This window comes from Eumetopias jubatus, unplaced genomic scaffold, assembly GCF_037043125.1.
Source record: "Eumetopias jubatus isolate StellerSeaLion01/CBP00866 unplaced genomic scaffold, mEumJub1_p1.0 scaffold_8, whole genome shotgun sequence".
In the NCBI taxonomy this organism is placed as follows: domain Eukaryota; kingdom Metazoa; phylum Chordata; class Mammalia; order Carnivora; family Otariidae; genus Eumetopias; species Eumetopias jubatus.
Window position 1 is genome coordinate 69,691,394 of NW_028274814.1, and position 23,927 is coordinate 69,715,320.

Here is a 23,927-nt window from a genome sequence, read left to right on the forward strand (position 1 = left end):
TTTTTTATGACATGTAGTAATCCATTATGTGGATGGATTATAGTTTATTCAGTCAATGCCCTGTTGATGGACATTTGGGTTGTTTCCAGTATTCTGTTCTTACAAATAATGTTGCAGTGAACCACACTAAGCATATGTTGCTTACTTGTGGAAGTAGGGTAATTTCTAGGAGTGGGATTGCTGAGTCAAAGGGGAGATACGTTGGTTTTTTTAACTTATTTTTTTAAGTAGGCTCTGTGCCCAGTGTAAAGCCCAACAAGGGGCCTGAATGCACGGTCCTGAAATCAAGACCTGAGCTGAAATTAAGAGGCAGATGCCCAACAGACTGAGCCACCCAGGCACCCAATACACTGTGGCTTTTTGGTAGATATTGCCAAATTCCGTCATACCATTTGGCAGTCCTACCAGAAATACTCCTTTTATGCCACAGACTCACCAACAGGAGTTGTGGTCTAGCTTAGAAATTTTTTTGTGAATCTTATAATGATAGATAGACATTTGAGTTTTTACTTCTCTTTCTATGAGTGAAATTGAGAATCTTTTAAAAATGTTCGGTGGCTGTATTTGCATTTATTTTTCTGTGAGCTCTCCATTCATGTCTTTGAGGGTTTGGTTTTTTTTTTTTAAAGATTTATTTATTGATTTGAGGCAGGGAAGGGCAGAGAAAGAGAGAGAGAGAAACCCAAGCAGACTCTGCACAGAGCATAGAGCTCAATGTGGGTCTCAATTCGCACGACCCTGAGATCACAACCCAAGCCAAAATCAAGGGTCAGACACTCAACCAACTGTGCCACCCAGGTGCCCCATGTCTTTGAGTTTTGGGCATTTTTTCTTATATAAGAAGAGCTCTTTATATATTAAAGAGATTTAGGCCTTTGTGATATATCACAAATATTTTCTTCTAGTTTATTATTGGATTTTATGTTGTTTTTACTTTGCTTATGGTGTTTCCTGCTTTTGCAAAAGGCTTAACATTTTTTTATGTAGTTAATTTTATCAATTTCTTCCTTTAATACTTTTGGATTTAATTAGAGAGACTCCACACTCCCAGATTATAAATGAATTCACTTATATTTTCTTCTAATATTAGCATGATTTTATATTTTTACATTTAGGTCTTTAATCCATTTGGAGTTTATCCTGAATTAAGGTGTGAGATATTTATCTCTTCAGGTTTTTAAAATGCATCTTTTCCCTAAGTACTTGTGATACCACCTTTTTTATATAGTAATTTTCTATATATACTGGGGTCTGTTTGGGGGCTTTCTATACTTTTAATTGCTCTTTCCTAATCTTCATGTTCCAATACCATACTATTTTTATTATGATGACTTTATAGTATGTTTAATTTCTAGAAGAGTTACACCTCCCTTTACGCTTTTAAAAAAAGGTTTTTCTGGCTATTTTTTTAAATTATTTTTTCATATAAACTTTAAAATCAACTTGTTTAACTCCAGAGAAATGTTTTAATTTTTATTAGGAAAATGTTAAATGTATATATTAACGAAGTGTGAATTGTCAACCTAATGATGTTAGTCTATCTAAGAACAGGGGATGTTCTTTAGTTGATTCAGTCTAATTTTGTATTTTTAATATTTGTTTAAATGACGTTTAGGCACTTTAAAGTTTTTATTTATTCAATTTTTTTTTTAAAGATTTGTATTTATTTATTTGACACAGAGAGAGAGACAGCAAGAGAGGGAACACAAGCAGGGGGAGTGTGAGAGGGAGAAGCAGGCTTCCTGCGGAGCAGGGAGCCCGATGCGGGGCCCGACCCCAGGACCCCGGGATCATGACCTGAGCTGAAGGCAGACACCCAACGATTGAGCCACCCAGGCGCCCCACTTTAAACTTTTTAAGTAGATTACTGCATGTGTCTTGTTAGATTTATCTGTAGGTACTTTTGTTGTTTTGTTGCTGCTTTAGTGTGGATATGTATCTCATGTTTTTATATTAAGTAAGATTCTGGATTTTGAGCTTAGGCACATGTCTGTTGATTATTTTATTGAGAATTTTTTAAGGAAATGATTTTGGGGGAAATAAGTAATTTGGGGAAGAGTAATTCTTGGCATCTCTAAAAATGATTATTAATTTTTCTTCATAGATTTTTTTTTATTGTGGCAAAAAACCACATAAAATAAAATTCACTTTCCCAGCAATTTTCACACCTCTGCTCCCCTTCCCCCACAACCCCTGCAACCACCATTTAACTTTCTGTTCCTATGAGTTTGAATATTTTAGATATATAAGTGGAATTATGCAATATTTGTTTTTTTGTGACTGGCTTATTTCACTTAGCATAATATCCTCAAGGTTCATTCATGTAATAGTATATGGCAGGATTTCCTTCTCTTTTAGTGCTGAATAATATTCCATTGTATGTATATACCACATTTTCTGTATTCATTCGTATGGAGACATCTAGGTTGCTTCCACCTTTTGGCTATTGTGAATAATAACTGTAATGAACATGAGTGTACAAATATCTCTTCAGGGTCCTGCTTTCAATTCTTCTAGATATATACCCAGAAATGGGATTGCTGGATCATATGTTACCTCTGGTTTTAACTTTCTGAGGAACGTTTATACTGTTTTCCATAGCAGCTACATCATTTTACGTTCCCACTTACAGTGCACAAGGATTTCAATTTCTCTGCATCCTTGCCAACACTTAACTATTTTCTGGGTTTTTAAATTTTTATAGGTTGGCCATTCTGATGGGTGTGAGGTGTGATACCTCATGGTGGTATGGATCTTTTAAAATGGTGAATTTTACTAATGGATTTTGTGATATGGACCATCCTAGCATTTTTATAATGCATCCTACCAATTTATGATGTATTATAATTTTGTTTGCTATTCTATTTTACTATATCCTATTTTAATTTAAAATTTGAAATTTTAGTGTTTATATTAAAGATTTTTACATTGATAATGTGAGATTTGTCTTTAGAATGTGTGTAGGTATGTGTGTTTGCAGTCTTTCTAATGTTTTGGTATTAATGTTATATACCAGATTCACAAAGAATTTTGAAGCTGTATACTTGTCAAAATTGAGGCTATTTGAAAGATTTCTTGAAATTTGCATCCTTTGCCTCTTCATCCCAATTTCACTGCTTTATTGTAGATCCTCATCACTTCATGATGAGTTTATTGAGTTAATTCTCTAACTGACCTGCTTTTATCCAGTCTCACCCTTCTTTAATCTATCCTCAATTAGATGCCTTGGTAAATAATCTAAAATGCAAATCCCTTTAATATTAGACTGTATCCTTATACTTTCTTTTTCTTCTTCTCTGTATGCTATTTTTCATCTTGTCTCTCTGGACAATGTTTATTCATCTTTAAAAACCTATTATTTATACTGTGCCTTCTTCTTCTTTTTTTTTTTAAAGATTTTTTTCATTTATTTATGTATTAGAGCATGAGTAGAGGGAGGAGCAGAGGGAGAGGGACAAGCAGACTCCATGTTGAGCACAGAGCCCAATGTGGGGCTCGATCCCATGACCCTGAGATCAGGACCTGAGCTGAAATCAAGAGTTGGATGCCTAACCAACTGAGCCACCCAGACACCCCTATGCTGTGCTTTTTTTGTAGCTCTTCCCAACTCTCTCTTTGAGCTTACCACACTTAGTTCTCTATTACTTTTGTACCTTCTGTGACTACTGTTGTTGCAACTAATTTTGTGACTTTTTCTTTTAAACAGTCTTAGTATGTCTTTCTCCATTAAAAAATTCTGAACACTTTGAGCACTGTAGGCATGTCATGTTTTCCGTACTATTACAGTGCCTTACATAAAGTAATTACTCAGTAAGTGTTGGACTGAATTGACATTTTGATCTGCATGTCTTTTCTTACATTGCTATAGGTATGATATTCTTTCAACAGACATTTGTCTTCTATTCTAATGACTCTGGGTTTACTATACCTATGAAGTGAATGAACCTTAACTAGGGGGAATGCTCTTAGATTATGGTGTTAGTAAAATCCTACCATTTACTTTTCTGTACTCTGCTTTCTACTATCAGGGAGAACCTGATCTACAGGTATATAAATTTCCTTCTAGAATGATGAACTAAGGGTATCTGAGTTCAGCTAAGTTCTCCCTATCTCTCAGCTGACTGATGGTTAGTTCTGTTTCAGAGAACATTAGTCCTGATCTGAGGCATGTATAGATAGTACTTACAGTTTTTTGCATATAGGAGGGCATGTGATTTGATATGAGTTGCCGCTCCACATTCCATTACCTTGCACTTTTCTTGATAGCAAACCCATTTTCACAAACAAGGAGAGGAGTGGTTGAAGCTACTGTCAATCTGTAGTATTTTTGCATTGTAGGGAGTCATAACCTACTTCTCAGGTACATCTTTAAACTTTACTTGCAGTCATTTAAGAGAACACATTAAGCAGATAATGGAAGAATATCATACTGGGTGCTTCGAATTGATTTTTTTCATACAATTTTGATTGTACAATGAATCTTCATTTACTGGATTAGCAAATATCTGGTCCCTTGGGACTTAATAAATTTGGCTTATTCTTCCTTCTTGCAGTTGACACTTTATTTGTTCATAAAAAATGGTTCATCTATTGGAAAAAAAATCAATCCAGTTTTCTTTGTTTTTCTTCCCTTATGTTATATACTCTTATTTTACTTACAGATACAAATGTTTTGAATGTAGAATAAACCCATAATACCTGTCAGAAATGCAAGCTGCCAAGTATGCAAGATTTTAACTAGTTTTTGAACACTTTAAAGTGCCCTATAGAGGGGCGCCTGGGTGGCTCAGTCGTTAAGTGTCTGCCTTCTCAGGTCATGATCCCAGGGTCCTGGGATCGAGCCCTGCATTGGGCTCCCTGCTCAGCAGAAGGCCTGCTTCTCCTTTTCCCATTCCCCCTGCTTGTGTTCCCTTTCTCACTGTGTCTCTCTCTGTCAAATAAATAAATAAAATCTTTAAAAAAATAATAAAGTGCTCTGTAGAATGTCAGCTAAATTTATTTTACCAGCAAATATATTCTGCCTGTGTATATATTTTATAGAGCATTAACAAATACAATTCTTCATCAATTAAACCTTTATTTTCAGATCTTGATTCTTCACAGAGTAGTCAGTCTACCAGTTACTCTCCAAGGCCAACAGACAGTTGCTTCAGTTCTAGTTCAGAGATGGTAAGTTACTTTTCTCTTTCCTTATTAATTTATGCTCTGCTAATTTGGAATTACTTTATTTGTCATAGTTTTACTTTACACTCTGAAAAAAGTTGTCAGTAAGTGGTGAAAATAAATGTAAAGAAAATATTTTAAAATATTTAAAATGTAAGAAACTTATAAACAGAAATGTAAAATTAAAATGTAAATGAGTATCATTTACATTTATAAAAACGATGTGTTCATTGTTATTTACAAAAGCCAGCCTTATTGAGATATGTATGTGTATATGATAAAGTTGTATTTCTTTTAAAATGCTTTTTAAAAGTTCCTACTTACAATAATTGAAAACCTAAAATAACTAAGAATATATAGAAAAAGTCTGAAGACTTATATGAAGAAAACTATAAAATGTTGAGTAATGTAATCTGAATAATTGGAATGACATTTATGTCCTGAGTAGGAATGCTGCATTTCTCATAAATCACGTTTCTTTTTTAAAAAATTTTATTTTATTATGTTATGTTAGTCACCAACAATACATCATTAGTTTTTGATGTAGTGTTCCACGATTCATTGTTTTCATATAATACCCAGTGCTCCATGCAGCACATGCCTTCCTTAATACCCATCACTGGGCTAACCCATCCCCCCAACCCCCTCCCCTCTAAAACTCTCAGTTTGTTTCTCAGAGTCCATAGTCTCTCATGGTTCATCTTTCCCTCCTATTCCCCCCCTTCATTTTTCCCTTCCTTCTCCTAATGTCCTCCATGCTATTCTTTATTCACTTATTCGCAAATAAGTGAAACCATATGATAATTGCCTTTCTCTGCTTGACTTATTTCACTTAGCATAATCTCAGTCCCATCCATGTTGATGTGAAAGTTAGGTATTCATCCCCTCTGATGGCTGAGTAATATTCCATTGTATATACGGACCACATCTTCCTTATCCATTCATCTGTTGAAGGGTATCTCGGTTCTTTCTACAGTTTGGCTATTGCGGACATTGCTGCTATGAACATTGGGGTGCATATGGCCCTTCTTTTCACGACATCTGTGTCTTTGGGGTATATACCCAGTAGTGCAATTGCTGGGTCATAGGGTAGCTCTATTTTTAATTTTTTGAGGCACCTCCACACTGTTTTCCAAAGTGGCTGTACCAACTTGCGTTCCCACCAGCAGTGTAAAAGGGTTCTCCTTTCTTCACAACCTCTGCAACATTTGTTGTTTCTTCCCTTGTTAATTTTTGCCATTTTAACTGGTGTAAGGTGGTATCTCATTGTGCTTTTGATTTAAATTTCCTTGATGGCTAATAATGATGAACATTTTTTCATGTGTCTGTTAACCATTTGTATGTCCTCTTTGGAGAGGTGTCTGTTCATGTCTTCTGCCCATTTTTTGACTGGATTATTTGTTTTTTGGGTGTTGAGTTTGAGAATTTCTTTATAGACCTTGGATACCAGCCCTTTATCTGTAGTGTCATTTGCAGATATCTTTTCCCATTCTGTGGGTTGCCTCTTTGTTTTATTGACTGTTTTCTTTGCTGTGCAGAAGCTTTTTATCTTGATGAAGTCCCAGAAGTTCATTTTTGCTTTTGTTTCACTAACCTTTGGAGATGTATCTTGAAAGAAGTTGCTGTGGCCAACATCGAAGAGGTTAGTGCCTATGTTCTCCTCTAGGATTTTGATGGATTCCTGTCTCACACTGAGGTCTTTCATCCATTTTGAGTTTATCTTTGTGTATGGTGTTAGAAAATGGTCGAGTTTCATTCTTCTGTATATAGCTGTTCAATTTTCCCAGCACCATTTATTGAAGAAACTGTCTTTTTTCCATTGCATATTTTTTCCTGCTTTGTTGAAGATTATTTGACCATAGAGTTGAGGGTCCATATCTGGGTTCTCTATTCTGTTCCATTGGTCTGTATGTCTGTTTTTGTGCCAGTACCATGCCGTCTTGTTGATCACTGCTTGAAGGGTGATCAAGCTTGAAGTCGGGCAACGTGATGTCCCCAGCTTTGTTTTCCTTTTTCAACATTTCCTTGGCGATTTGGGGTCTTTTCTGATTCCATACAAATTTTAGGATTGTTTGTTCCAGCACTTTGAAAAATGTCATTGGAATTTTGATCAGGCTGGCATTGAAGGTATAGATTGCTCTGGGTAGCATAGACATCTTAACAATGTTTATTCTTCTGATCCATGAGCATGGAATGTTTTTCCATCTTTTTGTGTCTTCTTCAGTTTCTTTCATAAGTATTCTGTAGTTCCTAGAGTATGGCTCCTTTACCGCTTTGGTTAGGTTTATTCCGAGGTATCTTATGGTTTTTGGTGCTATTGTAAATGGAATCGTTTCTCTAATTTCTCTTTCTGCAGTTGCATTGTTAGTGTATAAGAAAACAGATTTCTGTGCCTTGTTTTATATCCTGCTACATTACTGAATTGCTGTACGAGTTCTAGTAATTTGGGGTTGGAGTTTTTTGGATTTCTCATATAAAGTATCATGTCATCTGTGGAGAGAGTTTGACTTCTTCTTTGCCAATTTGAGTACCTTTTTGAATTTTTTTGTTGTCTGATTGCTGTTGGTAGGACTTCTAGTACTATGTTGAACGATAGTGGTGAGAGTGGGCATCCTTGTCGTGTTCCTGATCTTAAGGGAAAGGCTCTTAGATTTTCCCCATTGAGGGTGATATTCACTGTGGGTTTTTCATAGATGGATTTTATGAACTTGAGGAACGTTCCCTCTATCCCTATACTCTGAAGAGTTTTAATCAGGAAAGGATGTTGTATTTTGTCAAATGCTTTTTTTCTGCATTGAAAGGACCACATGGTTCTTCTCTCTCCTCTAATTAATGTGTTCTATCACACTGATTGATTTGTGAATGTTGAACCACCCTTGCATCCCGGGGATAAATCCCACTTGGTCGTGGTGGATGATCCTTTTAATGTATTGTTGGATCCTCTTAGCTAGGATTTTGTTGAGAATTTTGGAACCCATATTCATTAGGGATATCGGTCTGAAATTCTCCTTTTTGATGGGGTCTTTGCCTGGTTTGGGGATTAAGGTAATGCTGGCCTCATAGAATGAGTCTGGAAGCTTTCCTTCTGTTTCTGTTTTTTGAAACAGCTTCACGAGAATAGGTATTATTTCTTCTTTGAATGTTTGGCAGAATTCTCCAGGGAATCCATCAGGCCCAGGACACTTGTTTATTGGGAGGTTTTTGATCACTGCTTCATCTCGTTACTGGTTATTGGCCTATTCAGGTTGTCAATTTCTTCCTGTTTCAGTCTTGGGAGTTTATACATTTCCAGGAAGGCATTCATTTCTTCCAGGTTGCTCAATTTATTGACATATAGTTGTTGATAATAATTTCTAATAATTGTTTCTATTTCCTTGGTGTTAGTCGTGCTCTTTCCCCTTTCATTCATAATTTTATTAAATTGGGTCCTTTCTCTTTTCTTTTGGCTAAGTCTGGCCAGTTTATCAATCTTATTAATTCTTTCGAAGAACCAGCTTCTAGTTTCATTGAGCTGATCTACTTTGTTTCTGGTTTCTAATTCATTGATCTCTGCTCTAAATTATTTCTCTCCTAATGCGTGGCTTAGGCATCGTTTGTTGCTTTTCCCCTAGTTCTTTAAGGTGTAAAGTTAGTTGTTGAATTCGGAATTTTTCTATTTTTTTGAGTGAGGCTTGGATGGCTATGTATTTCCCCCTTTAGGACCACGTTTGCAGTATCCTATAGGTTTTGGACCGATGCGTTTTCATTGTCATTGGTTTCCATGACTTGTTTAAGTTCTTTTATTTCCTGGTTGACCCAAAAATTCTTGAGCAGAGTGGTCTTTAGCTTCCAAGTGTTTGAATTTCTTCCAAGTTTTTTCTTGTGATTGAGTTCCAGTTTTAAAGCATTATGGTCTGAGAATATGCAGGGAATAATCTCAATCTTTTGGTATCAGTTGAGACCTGATTTGTGACCCAGTATGTGGTCTGTTTTGGAGAAAGTTCTATGTGTGCTCGAGAAGAATGAGTATTCTCTTGTTTTAGGGTGGAATGTTCTGTATATACCTATGAGGTCCATCTGGTCCAGTGTGTCATTCAAAGCTCTTGTTTCTTGATTTTCTGCTTAGATGTTCTGTCTATTGCTGAGAGTGGAGTATTGAGGTCTCCTACAATTATTATCATTATGACTCTTTAATTTGGGTAACAGTTGGCTTATGTAGTTGGCTGCTCCCATGTTGGGGGTGTAGATATTTAGAACTGTTAGATCTTCTTGTTGGATAGACCCTTTAAGAATGATACAGTGTCCTTCTGTGCCTCTAACTACAGTCTTTAGCTTAAAATCTAACTTGTCTGATATAAGAATTGCTACCCCAGCTTTCTTTTGAGGTCCGTTGGCATGGAAGGTGGATCTCCATCCCTTCACTTTCAGTCTGGATGTATCTTTAGGTTCAGAATCAGTCTCTTGTAGACAGCATATGAATGGGTCCTGTCTCTTTTTATCCAGTCTGCAACTCTGTGTTGTTTATGGGAATATTTAGGCCATTCATGTCGAGAGTGATTATTGAAAGATAGGAATTTATTGTCATTATGTTGCCTGTGAGAACCTTGTTTTTATAGATTGTCCTTGTAAATTTCTGTTCTAGATCACTCTTGGGGTCTTTCTCCTTTTATAGAACTCCCCCTTAATATTTCTTCCATGGCCGGCTTAGTGGTCACATATTCTTTCAGTTTCTGCCAGTCTTGGATCTCTCCAAGTTTCTGCATCTCTCCATCCATTCTAAGTGACAGCCTTGCTGGATAAAGTATTCTTGGCTGCATGTTCTTCTCATTTAGAACCCTGAATATGTCTTGCCAGCCCTTTTTGGCTTGCCAGGTCTCTGTGTATAGGTCTGACATTATCTAATGTTCTTCCCTCTGTACATAAGGATTCTCTTCCCTGTAACTGCCCTTAAAATGGTTTCTTTGGTTCTAAGATTTGCAAGCTTTACTATTACATGCCGGGGTGTTGGCCTGTTTTCCTTGATCTTGGGAGGGGTCTGCTCTGCCTCTAGAACACGAATATTTGTTTCATTCCCCAGATTAGGGACGTTCTGAGCTACAATTTGCTCAAATATATCTTCTAGTCCTCTCTCTCTCCAACCCCTCAGGGATTCCTATAATTCTGACATTGGAATGTTTCATGGTGTCACTTATTTCTCTGATTCTATTTTCATGGATTTTGAGTTGTTTTTCCTTGGCCTCTTGTTTTCCTTCTTTTCTATTAATTGGTCTTCTAGATCACTAGTTCATTCTCTGCCTCGTTTACCCTAGCTGTTAGATCATCTAGATTAGATTGGATCTCATTGATAGCATTTTTAAGTTCTGCCAATTCAGCTTTCATTTCTGCCCTTACAGACTCTATGTTGCCATTAATCGATTTCTCCATTCTAGGTATTGTCTTCACAATTGCTACCCTGAATTTCATCTCTGACATCTTGGTTTTATCTGTATCCATTTGTAAATCTGTGGCATAAGTCATAGTCTCTGAGTCTTTCCTATTTTGGGGGTTCCTCCTCCTAGTCATTCTGTTGAGAGGTGGTTGAAGGAATGTACAGAGTTCAAATTATTGACTGCAACCCAAGCAAGATGCACCTGTTTTATAGGGACCTTAAGGTTGCCGGCCTCTTGTTTTCTCAGCCTGTCTTCTTGGGGGAGGGGTCTGCTGCTCTGTTGTTCAGGGAACCCTGTTTGGGCAGAGTTGCCCTGCCCCCTGTGGTGGGGGCTGGGCTCAGTGAAAACCAGCGTTTTGGGGTTTTTCTCTGGTGGCTTTCCCTGGCGGCTTTCCGCGTCTCTTCTGAGAGAGCAGAAGAGATCGTTTCCAGCCCTCTGCCTCAGAACAGAGAGATCGCAGTCTGTTCTTCAGTGAGCTCTCCAGGGCACACACTCTCCGTTTCTGTCTGTGCTGCTATAAACTGCAGCATCCTGGGTAGTGTGCCCCTCAGCAGTGCTCCCAGTCCTCGCCTCCTGGTCCAGGCATGTCTCTGCCCTTTGTGCTTCTAAAACCACCAGTCGCCCCCAGTTCGCACATGTGGCCCCGCCGCTCCAGGTTTCAGTCTGGGGGGCTGCCCTAAAGTCCTTTCACCATCACTACCAGCCTGTGAGTCTGTGCCCAGTCCCAGTGCTAAAGGTTACCACTCGCCGGTGGTGTAGGATCCTGATGGCTCAGCTCCCTCCCCCTTCCATTTATCCTCCGATATCTGCCTGCAGAATCACGGCTCTCTGCTTCGTACCTTGAAACCAACTGCTTGCAATATTCTGTTTGTAGAGATCCAGATCTATCTTCTTACATCTCAGGCTGATGGTGTTATGGGTGATCAGAGTGGTCTGGTAGATATATCCAGGTCAATTCCAGGGACTGGTTGGAATAGGGTTCCCTACTCCTCCACCATCTTTTCCAGGTTCTAAATCACATGTTTCAATGATATTCTCCTTCACTGAATTCTCCTTCATTAAATCTTCCAATTTTTTTTGGTGGTAGTTGTTGTTCTGGCTCACCATCCATATTACTCTTGCTAAGGAAGAACACCAGTGACCTCTATGTTGCCAAATTCATTGGTCACTTTGCAGGTTTTATTTTATGAGAACTAATAATACTGGTAGAAGTGATTTATTTTCTTTTTTTGGAACATTTTCTTCTATTTGCTTTTGTGATAGCACAGTATCTTGGTTTCCTTCATACCTCTTTGAATTCTACCTTATACCTTTGCTGACTCTCTTCCATCTGCCTATATAAATGTTGTAATGTTTGGGGTTTGCTACAGGACTCTTTTCTTCTCTTAACTTACACTCTCAACTCTACATTTCTGTATCCCATTGACATATGCTATCTGACTCATGACAGTTTTCAGCGTTATCACTTTAGTCCAGATCCTTATTTAGATGTCCAGTTTCCTGCTTGATATATCTTCTTGGATATTTCACAAAAATCTCCCTCACACCTTAAACTGAACACTCCTGGTCTTTGCCCCAAATCAGTTTTTCTGATAATTCCTATATTAGTAGATACCTTTTTTATCCACTCAATTGCTCATGCCAAAAATTTAGTTACCTTTTTCATTTCTTTCTGCCTTGTCAGTTTTCTTAACCACATTCATTCCATCACTTCATCCAATCAGTTCTACATCCAAAATAAATTGCATATTCATCTACTTTTCTCAACTTCTGCTGTTAGCACACTAAAGTATCAGTATATTGTTCTTGCACTATTGTGGTTGTCTCCTGGGAGATCTCTCTACTTCCACTCTTGCCCCACTTTTTTTGTTAGCAGTCAACATGATCTTTTGAAAACCTAAATTAATCATGTTATTTCTGTGTTCATCTATTCAGTGGATTTACAGAATCTAAACGACTTAGTGGTTATACAGGCCATGTGTAATCCGGTCTCTGGCTACATTTTGAACTTCCAGTATTCTCCCTTTTACACCACATTCCACATGTATTAACTTTTCACTTTCCTTAGCTTGTCAATCTCTTCTGTTTCAGGGCCTTTATATATCCTGTTTCCTTTACCTTACTGTTATTCATCCTTTATGTCTCAGTTCAAATATGTGACTTCTAAAAGCCCCTCCTTGGCTCCTCAATCTAAATTAGGTCCCTTACGGGGCGCCTGGTGGCTCAGTTGGTTAAGTGTCTGCCTCTTCTCCCTCTACCCCTCCCCCTGCTGCTCTCTCTCTCTCTCTCTCAAATAAAATAAAAATTAAAAAAATAAGAAATTAGGTCCCTTAGTTATGCTTTCAGAGTGCTTCATACTTGTTCTTTCTAATGCTTTTCTCAATTTGTAATTATATCTACATGTATATGGTTATTCAGTTAATATCCTTTCCACCCATGAGAATGTGTGCTTTACTTTTTTTTAAAGATTTTATTTATTTATTTGACACACACAGAGAGAGAGCCAGAGAGACAAGTGGGGGAAACAGCAGAGAGAGAGGGAGAAGCAGACTCCCCACTGAGCAAGGAGCCTGATGCAGGGCTCGATCCCAGGACCCTGAGATCATGAGCTGAGCTGAAGGCAGCCGCTTAACTGACTGAGCCACCCAGGCGCCCCGAGAATGCGTGCTTTAATAGGGCAGCATCCATGTCTGCTTCACTCACATTGCAGATGCTAAAGGAATATTTTCTTGAATAAATATATCGAGCTTGTTTTCTTTAATGTGTGCCCAGGCAGTCTCAATGCTATTTCTTGGGCTTACTTTTTCTATTTCAGTGCCAATCCACTGAGACCTACACCTCATTTCAGGGTTTTTATGTTAACTCTGCCTTTTTTTTTTTTTCTAAAGCTGGAATAATCAATACTTTAAATAGAATTTTTGTTAAAAAATATTTTGGTTAGTTCAGTAATTAAAAGATAAATTTTTCATGAAGTTGATATTCAAGCTAGCAAACTGAAATCTACACCTATTAAGAGTTTTTAAATTTGCCTTTTTAGGTAACAGTTGAGATATTTATTCTTTTTTTTTAATCTTTTTCTTTTTTTAAAGTAGGACCAATGCAGAGGCTTGAACTCACAACCCTGAGATCAAGACCTGAGCTGAGATCAAGAGCTAGATGCTTAACAGACTAGGCCACTGCTCTGAGATATTTATTCTTATTTAACTTTTCTTTTGTCTGTTTGATTTTCTGTTAGCTGATACTCTCCTTAAATTATACCTTTCATGAGACTGGGTCCATAAAAGATACAATATAGATATTTTTTGACTTAATAAGTCAATTAGTGAATAATTTATTAATACCATTGTGAAAGGGTAGGGGGATGATGTAGCCTTTTATTATGGGGATTGATAAGAGACAAAATTCCTCTTATCTTTTTTATCTCTTTTGCATTTTTAAGATTTTTTTTTTATTTGACAGCATGCGAGAGCATGCGAGAGGGCACAAGCTGGGGAGCTGCTGAGGGAGAGGGAAAAGCAGGCTCTCCACTGAGCAGGGAGCCCTACGTGGGGCTCCATCCCAGGACCCTGGGATCATGACCTGAGCCGAAGGCAGACACTTAACAGACTGTGCCCTCCAGGGGCCCCCTCTTTAGCATTTTTAATACAAGATTTATTATTATTGTTCTTGCTATTTTAAAAGTCCACAAACCTCCTGGAAGTGGTAGATTATTACCGTTTTTTAAAATTTTAATTCCAGCGTCATTAACATAGTGTTATATTATTTTCAGGTGTACAGTATAGTGATTCAGCAGTTGTATACATTACTCAGTGCTCATCATGATAATTGTACTCTTAATCCCCTTCATGTATTTCATGCATTCCCCGAAACCACCTCCCCTATAATTAAGAGTCTGTTTTTTGGTTTGTGTCTTCTTTTTCTTTGTTCATTTGTTTTGTTTCTTAAATTCTACATATGAGTAAAATCATATGGTATTTGTCTTTCTCTGATTTATTTATTTCACTTAGCATTATTGTCATTATAGGTCCATCCATGTTGTTGTAAATGGCAAGGTTTAATTCTTTTTTATGGCTAATATTCCATTATATATGTGTGTGTGTGTGTGTGTGTGTGTGTGTGTGTGTGTGTATAAATGTATGTGTAGATGTCATATCATCTTTATCCATTCATCTGTCCATGGACACTTGGACTGCTTCCATAATTTGGCTTTTGTAAATAATGCTGCAGTAAACATAGGGGTGCACATAACTTTTTGAATTAGTGTTTTTGTATTCTTTGGTTAAATGCCCAGTAGTTGAACTACTGGATCATATGGTAGTTCTGTTTTTAATTTTTTTGAGGAATCTCCAGAGGCAGTAGATTACTGTTTGAAGACTGCTGGTATACCAGTTTTGAATTGCAACCTGCCAAGTATCTTCTGTATTTTGAAATTTTCTGTAGTATGAATTTTAAGAATTCTGTGAAGTGATTGAATGATTTTTGTAAATTTAAGCAAAAATTTACAGCAAAAATACTAAATTTCTTTTAGCCATCTGAAGATGAAGATCAAATATTACAGCAAATTGAAGAATCAAATAGGAGGTCCATCAGAATCAAAGAAACAAGTAATAATTTTTATCTAGAAATGATGCCAAAACTTCCATGTGGTAGGATTATTAAGAACAATGCTAAAATTCATAAACAAAATGAGAATCGTCACCAGTTCTCAATGAAAAATAAGACAGATCAGATTCCACAGTCTCAGTGTAATTCAGCACACATATTACAAAACAAAACCAGTAATAACTGCATTCTGCAGGTTGCAAGATGTGATGCATGGGTACAAACAGGCTGTGAACCTGCAGTGGAAGAAAAATTAGATGCTGCTGTACAGTGTGATATAATTTCAAAATGTAAATGTAGAAGTAATGTGTCTTCTCTTTGTAATGTTGAAAGGTGCAGTGAAGATATTAAGGCAGATACCACTGGAGGGCAGGAAATCCTTAAGAACAACTAATATTCTAAAATCTCAGACTAAGATTTAGCATTTCATTTAATGTTCAGAATTTCATTAACATAGTAAGGAAAGAGAATATATAGCTAAGCACAAGGTGAAAGTATTTACAGGATATATTTATGGCTCGTTTTAAAACATTTAAATATTAATGTATACAGTTCATTTTACATAGTTTTTTAACATATACATAGATATATGTTCAAGATATACATAGTATGTCTTCAAGTTTTTAGAAAATAATATATATGTAAATTTACTGTTTATAATTTTCATGGTGATTATTATATTATGATATGCTGCTATTTATGGATAAAAGTATGCTTAATTGCTTCCTTCCAAGTTTTCTTTATTTTAAAATTTAGTGCAGTGCATCTGTTACCAAAAATGTTCTCTTCCAAGATTTTAAAACAGAAAATAATGCTAAATAATATTTATGTTTTATAATCTTATTATAAGAATTTTGTTAGCTACTTATATTATGAATTTGCATGTCATCTTGGTGCAGGGGCCATGCTAATCTGTATTGTTCCAATTTTAATATGCTGCCAAAGTGAGCATTATTAATCACTTATATTAAATATACCCTCATTAAAAAATTCTGGCAATTTTTAGATAAAATATATTTTCTGTTTTGTTTGGATAATATTTTTTGTTGGAGCTTATATTAATTCAAAGGAAAATGGTTTTTTCTTCACGAGATAAAAAATATTTCAGTGCCTTTATAAAAGAAATGTCCAACATTGGAAAAATGATTTATATTCACTAATTTTAATCTTGCTAAGATTCTTTTCAAAAATATTAGAGTTTCTCATTTATAAAATATAAGTTTTGTTTCCAACATTTTATTTTTTGTTTCAAGATTTTAAATGTTCATACTCTGGAATTGACCATTTGTATGGATATATTACAAATTGCACAGCAGAGGACATTCTGAATGATACATAATTGAACCAAAAATATAGTTGGTAGGAGTTTCTGTGCCTTTAAAGGAAAGGGTGATGAGATATTGAATTGTTACATGCACACATATTCAAAAGTTTGTGCTGCAGGGGTGATCTAAAGCATAATGATTTAGAAACACCAACAGCTGATGTTTAAACAGTAGCAATCTTAAGTTTTTAGCTAGTTTTAGGAAGTTAGTTTTGCAGACTCAGAAAGCTCAAGGAGCTCGTAAGTAATTTTCTTAAAGTATAGTAATCATCTCATGAAAGGGGAATATAATTATCTGATGTACATTGATAGTCTTTCAAAAGGCTCGATTTTCATTGTGATATTAAACAAAAAGTATTCCATCATGGATTGATTATCCTGAGCATTATTTTGCAAAATATGACATAGCAATGAAGATCAGTATATAGAAAAAAAAGACCCTTTACTGGTGATACTAGAATAAGATTTAGCTGTGATTCTTAGGTTGGTTTCAAATATCAAATAAATGGATTTTTTTTCCAAATACTAATCAAAGTCTACCAGTACTGAAAGCACATTCATTATAAAAATCTACATGTAGTTATATTTTTATCAATATCATAATTGTGGCAGTTAAGCTCAGTAAGGTAAAAGGAATGTCAGGGCTTTTTAGTGCAGTGACCACACAGGATTAAGTGCAGTGTAGTAAAGAATATAAACTTGCCCAAAAAGAGATCTGCCCTTTGCCCTTGGCTTTTGGGATATAATCTCTAAACCTTTGGAGTGTCATTCATGCATGATACAAATGTCTTTGTTAGCCTCGGGATTTGGGTCCAAGCTAGATAGTAACAGTGTGATTTAGAATGAGACTTGTAGTCAAGCTGTACCAGCTCAACGTCGTCTTTTTTTTTTTTTAAGATTTTATTTATTTATTTGACAGAGAGACAGCGAGAGAGGGAACACAAGCAGAGGGTGTGGGAGAGCGAGAAGCAGGGAGCCAATGTGGGACTCGATCCCAGGACCCTTAGATCATGACCTGAGCCGAAGGCAGATGCTTAACAACTGAGCCACCCAGGCGCCTTCAGCTCAACTTCTTAAGGCTTTTAGAAACTGAGGTCAGCATGTGGGCAGTCAGCCATGCCACTGTGATGGAGGCCCAGTAAAGACTTTGGACACTAAGGTTTGGGTGAGCTTCCCTGGTTGGCAGTATTCTGTGTGTTGTCACACATTAATACCAGGAGAGTCCTTGACTCCGTAGGAGAGGACTACTGGACGCTCTGTATTTATTACTTCCCTAGAGTGTGTCTTGTATGTTTCTTCCCTAGGCTGATTTTAATCTGTATTCTTTTCCTTTAATAAAGTGTAACTGTGAATATAACAGCTTTCAATGAGTTCTGAGTCCTTATAAAGCAAATTATTAAATTTGAGGGTGCTCTTGAAACCCCTGAAATAAGGACAGTTTTGTGGACTGTTTAGGTGCTGTAAGAGGATAAAAATACTGGAAAGGAAAGTGAGTATAGATTTACAAAATCAAAAAGACATCTCTTATCTCTAGTTGAATAGATTGTAGCATACTTCTCAAAACACAAAATGGTTTAGGTTTTTCTTTGGTGAAACCATTTAATGAAAAAAAAAACCTGAAGTTAAACAGCTTTCTTTCCATATTCACAACTTAAGATGTGTAAAACAAAGTGAATTCTAGCTGAGGTTTATCCAAATGAAACAAAATGGAAAGCTTAATGATTATGCACACATTTGTAATGTAAACTAGCAATCACAGTGACTGCAATGGCTGATGTATATGGTAACTGATCTGGAGTTGGTATTTAATGGATTTGTGAAACAGTGCTTTATTTTGGTCAGAATTAATTACTCTAGTAAGTTGCCATCTGTAATAGTAGGAAACTATCTTTAGGGATAGTCTCATGTAATTTTCTTTTATAGCACTTAACCATAATTGTAATTTATTTGTGTAATTTCTTGGTTAATGTTTATCTTCCCCGTGATAGCATATATAGCAGTGTAGCAAATGCTGTCCTTGCTGTGCTCACATTTCCTTGGCACTTTCCATTTCAATACATGCCAACCTGATTTCCAGCTGACAGCACCTGTGACTTATTTCCTGCGAGGTTTCTCTTGGCTGCAGGCACTTGCTCTGCCTGTGTGCAGGCAGGCAGGAAGTACCAGGGATTTAATGCTGTTTGAGAGAAGTCTTTTAAAACAATGACTGATGGGAGTTGGTGGGTAAATACTCCAGTTTCCTTGCCTCTTGTGCATGATAACTTCCTCGAAGAATTTTCTGCACCACTGGGTACTCAAGGTGTGATCCACAGACCTGTAACATTAATGTTACAGTTGCACAGGAGTGAGTTAGAGCTGCAGATTCTTAGAACCCACCCCAAAACTACGGAATCAGAATCAAGAATATATGCTTAAATGGGTGATGTTTATATACTCTAAAGTTGGAGAGACACTATTCTTGAGTTCCTCAAAAGGGTTAAGTTGCCTACAATAGTAACTTGCTTGATAATAAACCCTTTATCAGCATCCTTTCCTTTCTCACTTCCCTGCTTCACTACCAGTCTTTCTTGAAATCACACCCCAAAAAACTACATGCACTTAAATGTTGCATTCAGTTTTGCCTTATAGTTTGCTTCTGGGAGAATCCGTATTGACAGGGACCATGACAAATTGATGCATGAATTCTCTTCGTGGGTGTGACTCACCTACTTACTACTTTTTCTAGTTTTATGGTTCTCTAGTTCCAGTTTTCCATCCATTTCTGCCAGCTGCTGAAAACTCAGTAAGTCTGTCTAGCAGCATATTAGACACAAGTGAAGAGAGAATTTTTGAAATGAAATATATATCAGAATAAATTGTCCAGAATGCATAAGAGAAAGAAATAGAAAATATGAGTGAAACAATAAGGAGGATAGAATAAGAAGCTCCAACATCTACTTAATTGAAGTATCCAGAGCAGAGAGAGAAAATGGAATAGAGGCATAATTTGAAGTGATAATGCCTGATAATTTTTCAAAATGGATCAGTCATACTAATTCACAAATTCAAGAAGTCTAATAGTTTCCAAGTAGGAAAAATAATATGAAATCCATGTATAGACCCAGTATAATAAAATGGCAGAGCCTCAAAGAATATCTTGAAAGCAGCTGGAGAGGAGAAAGACTACCTTCCTACTAGGAGAGCTACACTGTTAGATGACTTTTTAATAGCATTAATGGAAGACAAAATACAGTGTATTTATACTTTTCAAATCCTGACAGAAAAAAGCTGTCTTTCTAGAATGACTTGTTTCTTTCCCTATAGCTGCAGCATTGTTTGAAACCACCAAACATTTAGGTCTATGATTTATTTCTAGCTTTTATTTATTTTGTACCACAGAAGGTCAAAAGTTTTTTTTTTTTTTTAAACATAGGTATCTAATTGCTCCAGCAGCATTTGTTGAAAGACAGTTTTTGCACCCAATGAATTAACTTTATACCTTGGCCAAAAATCACTTGACCATGATGTGTAGGTTTGAACTCTCTGTGATATTCTACTGTTTTTATTATTTTACCTATTTATGATGATCTGTGTTCTAATATACATTTATTATAGATATATCTCTGTATCTCTTATGTGAAGAACACATTGTTTTGATTAATGTAGCTTTATAGTAGGTTTTGAAATCAGTGTTGCTACCTGTTTTTTAAAATAATTATTTTGGCTTTATATGCATTTCCATATAGCATTTGGTCTCAGTTCAATTCTACAAAAAAATCTAGTTATATTTGATAGGGATTGTGTTGAATCTGTTACTACTTTGACATCTTAATAATCTTGAGTTTTGCAATTAATGAATATGTGATATCCACTTATTTAGGTTTTAATTTTTTCTACCAATCTTTTGTCTAGACTGCAGCTTCATGAGCAAAATAAAGGTTGTTTTAAGCCACTGAATTTTGGGGTTTGTTGCCCAATAGTAGATAATCAGAGCACATTTTAGTACCTGGAAGTGAGGTGCTGCCACAACAAAAACCTAACACCTAGCTCTGGGATGGAGTGGCAAGCTGAAGCTGGGAGCATCTTGAGAAAATGGTTAAAGTGTAGTAGCCTTTGCAGAGACTGTTAGTGGTAACCTTATGTTAGTGGTTCGTCAGTGAGGACTGAAAGGAAATTGAGGATAATGTTACTGAAAGTTGGAAGAATGGGACGTTTATTATGTAATGAAGCAACACTGTCACCTGTAGGAATGCAGAAAATAGAACTAATGAGAAAATAGAGCTACAAAATTAAGGAGATTTCAAAGTATTATAGTGACTTCTAGCTGCCTGTAGTAAAATGCAGGATGAGAGTGTTAAGCAAAAGAAATACTTTTGTATATAATGAAGTTAGGACTTGCTGGAATCTAAAAATAAGACTTTTTTATTCCAGTTTCTTCAGATGGCATACAATGCTAAAATTATGAAAAGGCTTTTGAACAAAGGTCAGTTGCAGGACAATGTCAGGAATATAGGGAATAAAGATGATGACAAAGGTGTTATTGAACAACTCTTTCAAGAACTTCAGAAAGATTTGAGGTAGTATCTCAAACAGATAAACATCTTTAAGGATCTTAAAGGACATGAACTGCACATTGTTTCTATTCAACAACTTGGCTTTTAAGAACATCAAGGACAGGAAGCCAAAGATAATGACTTACCTTTTTTTAAGATTATTTGAGAGAGAGAAAGCATTCAGTGGAGGGGGGCACAGGGAGAGGGAGAGCAAGAATCTTAAGCAGGCTCCACGCGCAGCCGAGAGCCGGATGTGGGGCTTGATCTCAACGACCCTGAGATATGATCTGAGCCAAAATCAAGAGTTGGATGTTCAACTGACTGTGCCACCCCAGTGCCCTGAGAATGACTTATCTTGATGAATTTTGTGGATGTAGCTTTTTTCTAATAGGGTGAACCCCAGTACTATTCATAAGAGACCTACAAAGTTTTATTTTTTTGCTTTTTTTGTTTTTTTAAAAGATTTATTTATTTTAGAGAGAGAGAAGCAGACTCCTCTCTGAGCACTGAGACTGATGTGGGGCTCGATCTCAGGATCCTGAGATCATGACCTGAGCTGAAACCGAGAGTTGGATGCTTAACTGACTGTGTCACCCAGACACCCCTAAGAGACCTACAGAGTTTTAAGAGAAGTATACTTGCAGAAACAGTGCCTGCTTGGACTAAAAGGGACAGAGACAGTACAACGTAAAAGAGGCATTTGGACTTCCAAAGTACTACTTGCAGGAAGCAGGCTGATGAAACTACTTAGCTGCAAACATAAGCAGTTTTTTTTTATGGAAAAGGATGCTGAAGGGGGTTGAACCATGAGCTCAGAGGGTAGAGTTAAGATATATAGACATGCTGTGCTGCATCAGGGGACCATCAGTATATGCCTGACTGGATTTCAGAACTGTTATTGACTGGTAACTCTGGTTACCTCTGTTTCACCCCTTTTCAATAGAAAAATCTATAAAAATTACCTTATGCCTCTTATACCATGGTATTTTGATGTGCAGAGGATATATAACTTATCTCTGTAGTTTCCCAGGTCTTCAGATTGAGAATAGTTATACTTGGGGAGCTGTGCTTGATAAATAGTATCTGGAGAGTGTCATACACACTTGGGTGAGATTCTGGACTTTGAACTTATGTCTGGTGCCATAACAGGTGAGACTTTTGCCTGGGGAGGTGGTTGTCTTGGGATGCGGAGTCTATAATTTGCATGCAGAAGGAATATAAGTAATTCAAGGCCAGAGGATATGTTTGCACTTTGACTCCCCTTCCACAAACAGTGGGGTCTAATTACTCTCCTCTTAATATGGGTGAGCCTTGATGACTTATTTCTAACAAACAATGAGATAGAAGTGATGCTGCATGACTTCCAAGACTATATCATAAAAAGTAATATAGTTTCCAGCTGGTACTCTCTTTTTTCCCTCTTTCAGGACACATATCTCTGCTGCCCTGAACTGCTATTTAAGAAGTCTGGCTGCTACTAAACCTCCATGCTGGAGAGACCATGTGGAAAGACCATATAGAGTAAGCTGCCTGAGGAGCCCCAGTCTTTTGGGTCTTCTCAGCCTGGACACCAGATGTGTGAGCAAATGAGCTATCCCTCTGCTTTTAAGCAGCCCCAGCCAAGAGTGTATAGAGATTAGCTGTCCCTGCCAGCCATGCTCATGTTGCATTATTTGTGATCAAAGTATGTTGTTTCAAGCTACTAAAAATTTGGAGGTGTTTTGTTACATAGCATTAGATAACTGAGACAGTTCATGTTTACAGGTCTTACTCTCCTCACTGCTACATTTACCGCTGAGAGCTAGAACCCTGTTTTGCAATTTATTTTTTAAATGTATATGGCCTAAAATAGTGCTTTTCATACAACGGGCACTCAGTAAATCCAGTTGGTTCTGTAAAATGGATTGAAGCACAACCAGACTACTTGTAGCTAGCTCTTTTAAGGCAGCTTCATTCTAGCATTATAGCTGTTATCACCTCACATTTCTCCTTTAAACCTTTGTTCTTGTTGCTTTGTTTACCTTAGTTACTTTCTGACTTTGGTTCTAGTTCATAAGTTTTATATCTCTTTGACTTCATCTTGATATTTATTCCTTAACCTAACTTTTGCCTCATGACATGATACTGATAAAAACTACTAAAATGTACTGACCTATATATAAATTTTATAGCTCAAGAGCCACTGTATCCCTTGGAAATAGTGCCTAGTACATTTATATAAAACAATTAGTAATCATTTGTGGATTGACCTTACCTATGTGAAAGACACTGAAGTAATTTATATACACTACCTCTTTTAATCCTCACAACAACATTATGAAGATTATCCCCATTTTATAGATAGGGAAATTGAACTTTAAATTTGTGAAGTGTCTTTCCCAGGTCATCCAGTCAGTAGTAGAGACAAGATTCAAATCAAAGATCTAACTCTAAAGCCTATGCTTAATGACTGTGCTTTACCTCATTTTGATGTTAACATAGGTTTCTAGTTGTTGATCATGGACTTTGCCCACACGCTTTACTTGGTTTGCAGTTTAGCCTTGCTTACTCCAGAACTGATGTCCTATTTGCCTCTGATTTGTATGTTGCTACATTCTATCCTGTAGTGCATTTTTGGGGGTCCGTGGAAAGAATCTTCCATTTAAAAATGTAATTATGTACACACAAAACATCAGAACCAAGACCTATTTCAGTAATATGGAGAATAACTCTGCTTTTTTTTTTTAATAGAAAATATGTAAAACCTAATATTCACTGAAGCCATTGAACTATTTCCATGCTTGAAAAAATAGAACCTGTAAGAATGAATGGGTAATGACAGTTCTTTCTGATGTTAGATTTCAGTTTTAGGATTAGACATTTTAAACCTCGCTCATATACCAGTACTTTTTTTTTTTC

At 36.6% G+C, this 23,927-nt stretch overlaps 1 protein-coding gene and 1 non-coding gene across 2 annotated transcripts in view; one reads left to right on the forward strand and one right to left on the reverse strand.

The window, feature by feature from the left end:
• The window catches only part of REDIC1 (regulator of DNA class I crossover intermediates 1), a 67,211-nt gene extending 51,644 nt beyond the window's left edge, over window positions 1-15,567 (forward strand). The window contains exons 11-12 of the mRNA XM_028113206.2: window positions 5,087-5,169; window positions 15,100-15,567. Coding sequence (XP_027969007.2) covers window positions 5,087-5,169; window positions 15,100-15,567 — 551 coding nt within the window. The remainder of the gene's footprint in view (window positions 1-5,086; window positions 5,170-15,099) is intronic.
• A 453-nt stretch (window positions 15,568-16,020) lies between these two features.
• Window positions 16,021-16,125, reverse strand: LOC114216681 (U6 spliceosomal RNA). The gene has a single exon (XR_003610822.2). It is a non-coding gene; the product is annotated as a U6 spliceosomal RNA (small nuclear RNA).
• Window positions 16,126-23,927: the final 7,802 nt, after the last annotated feature.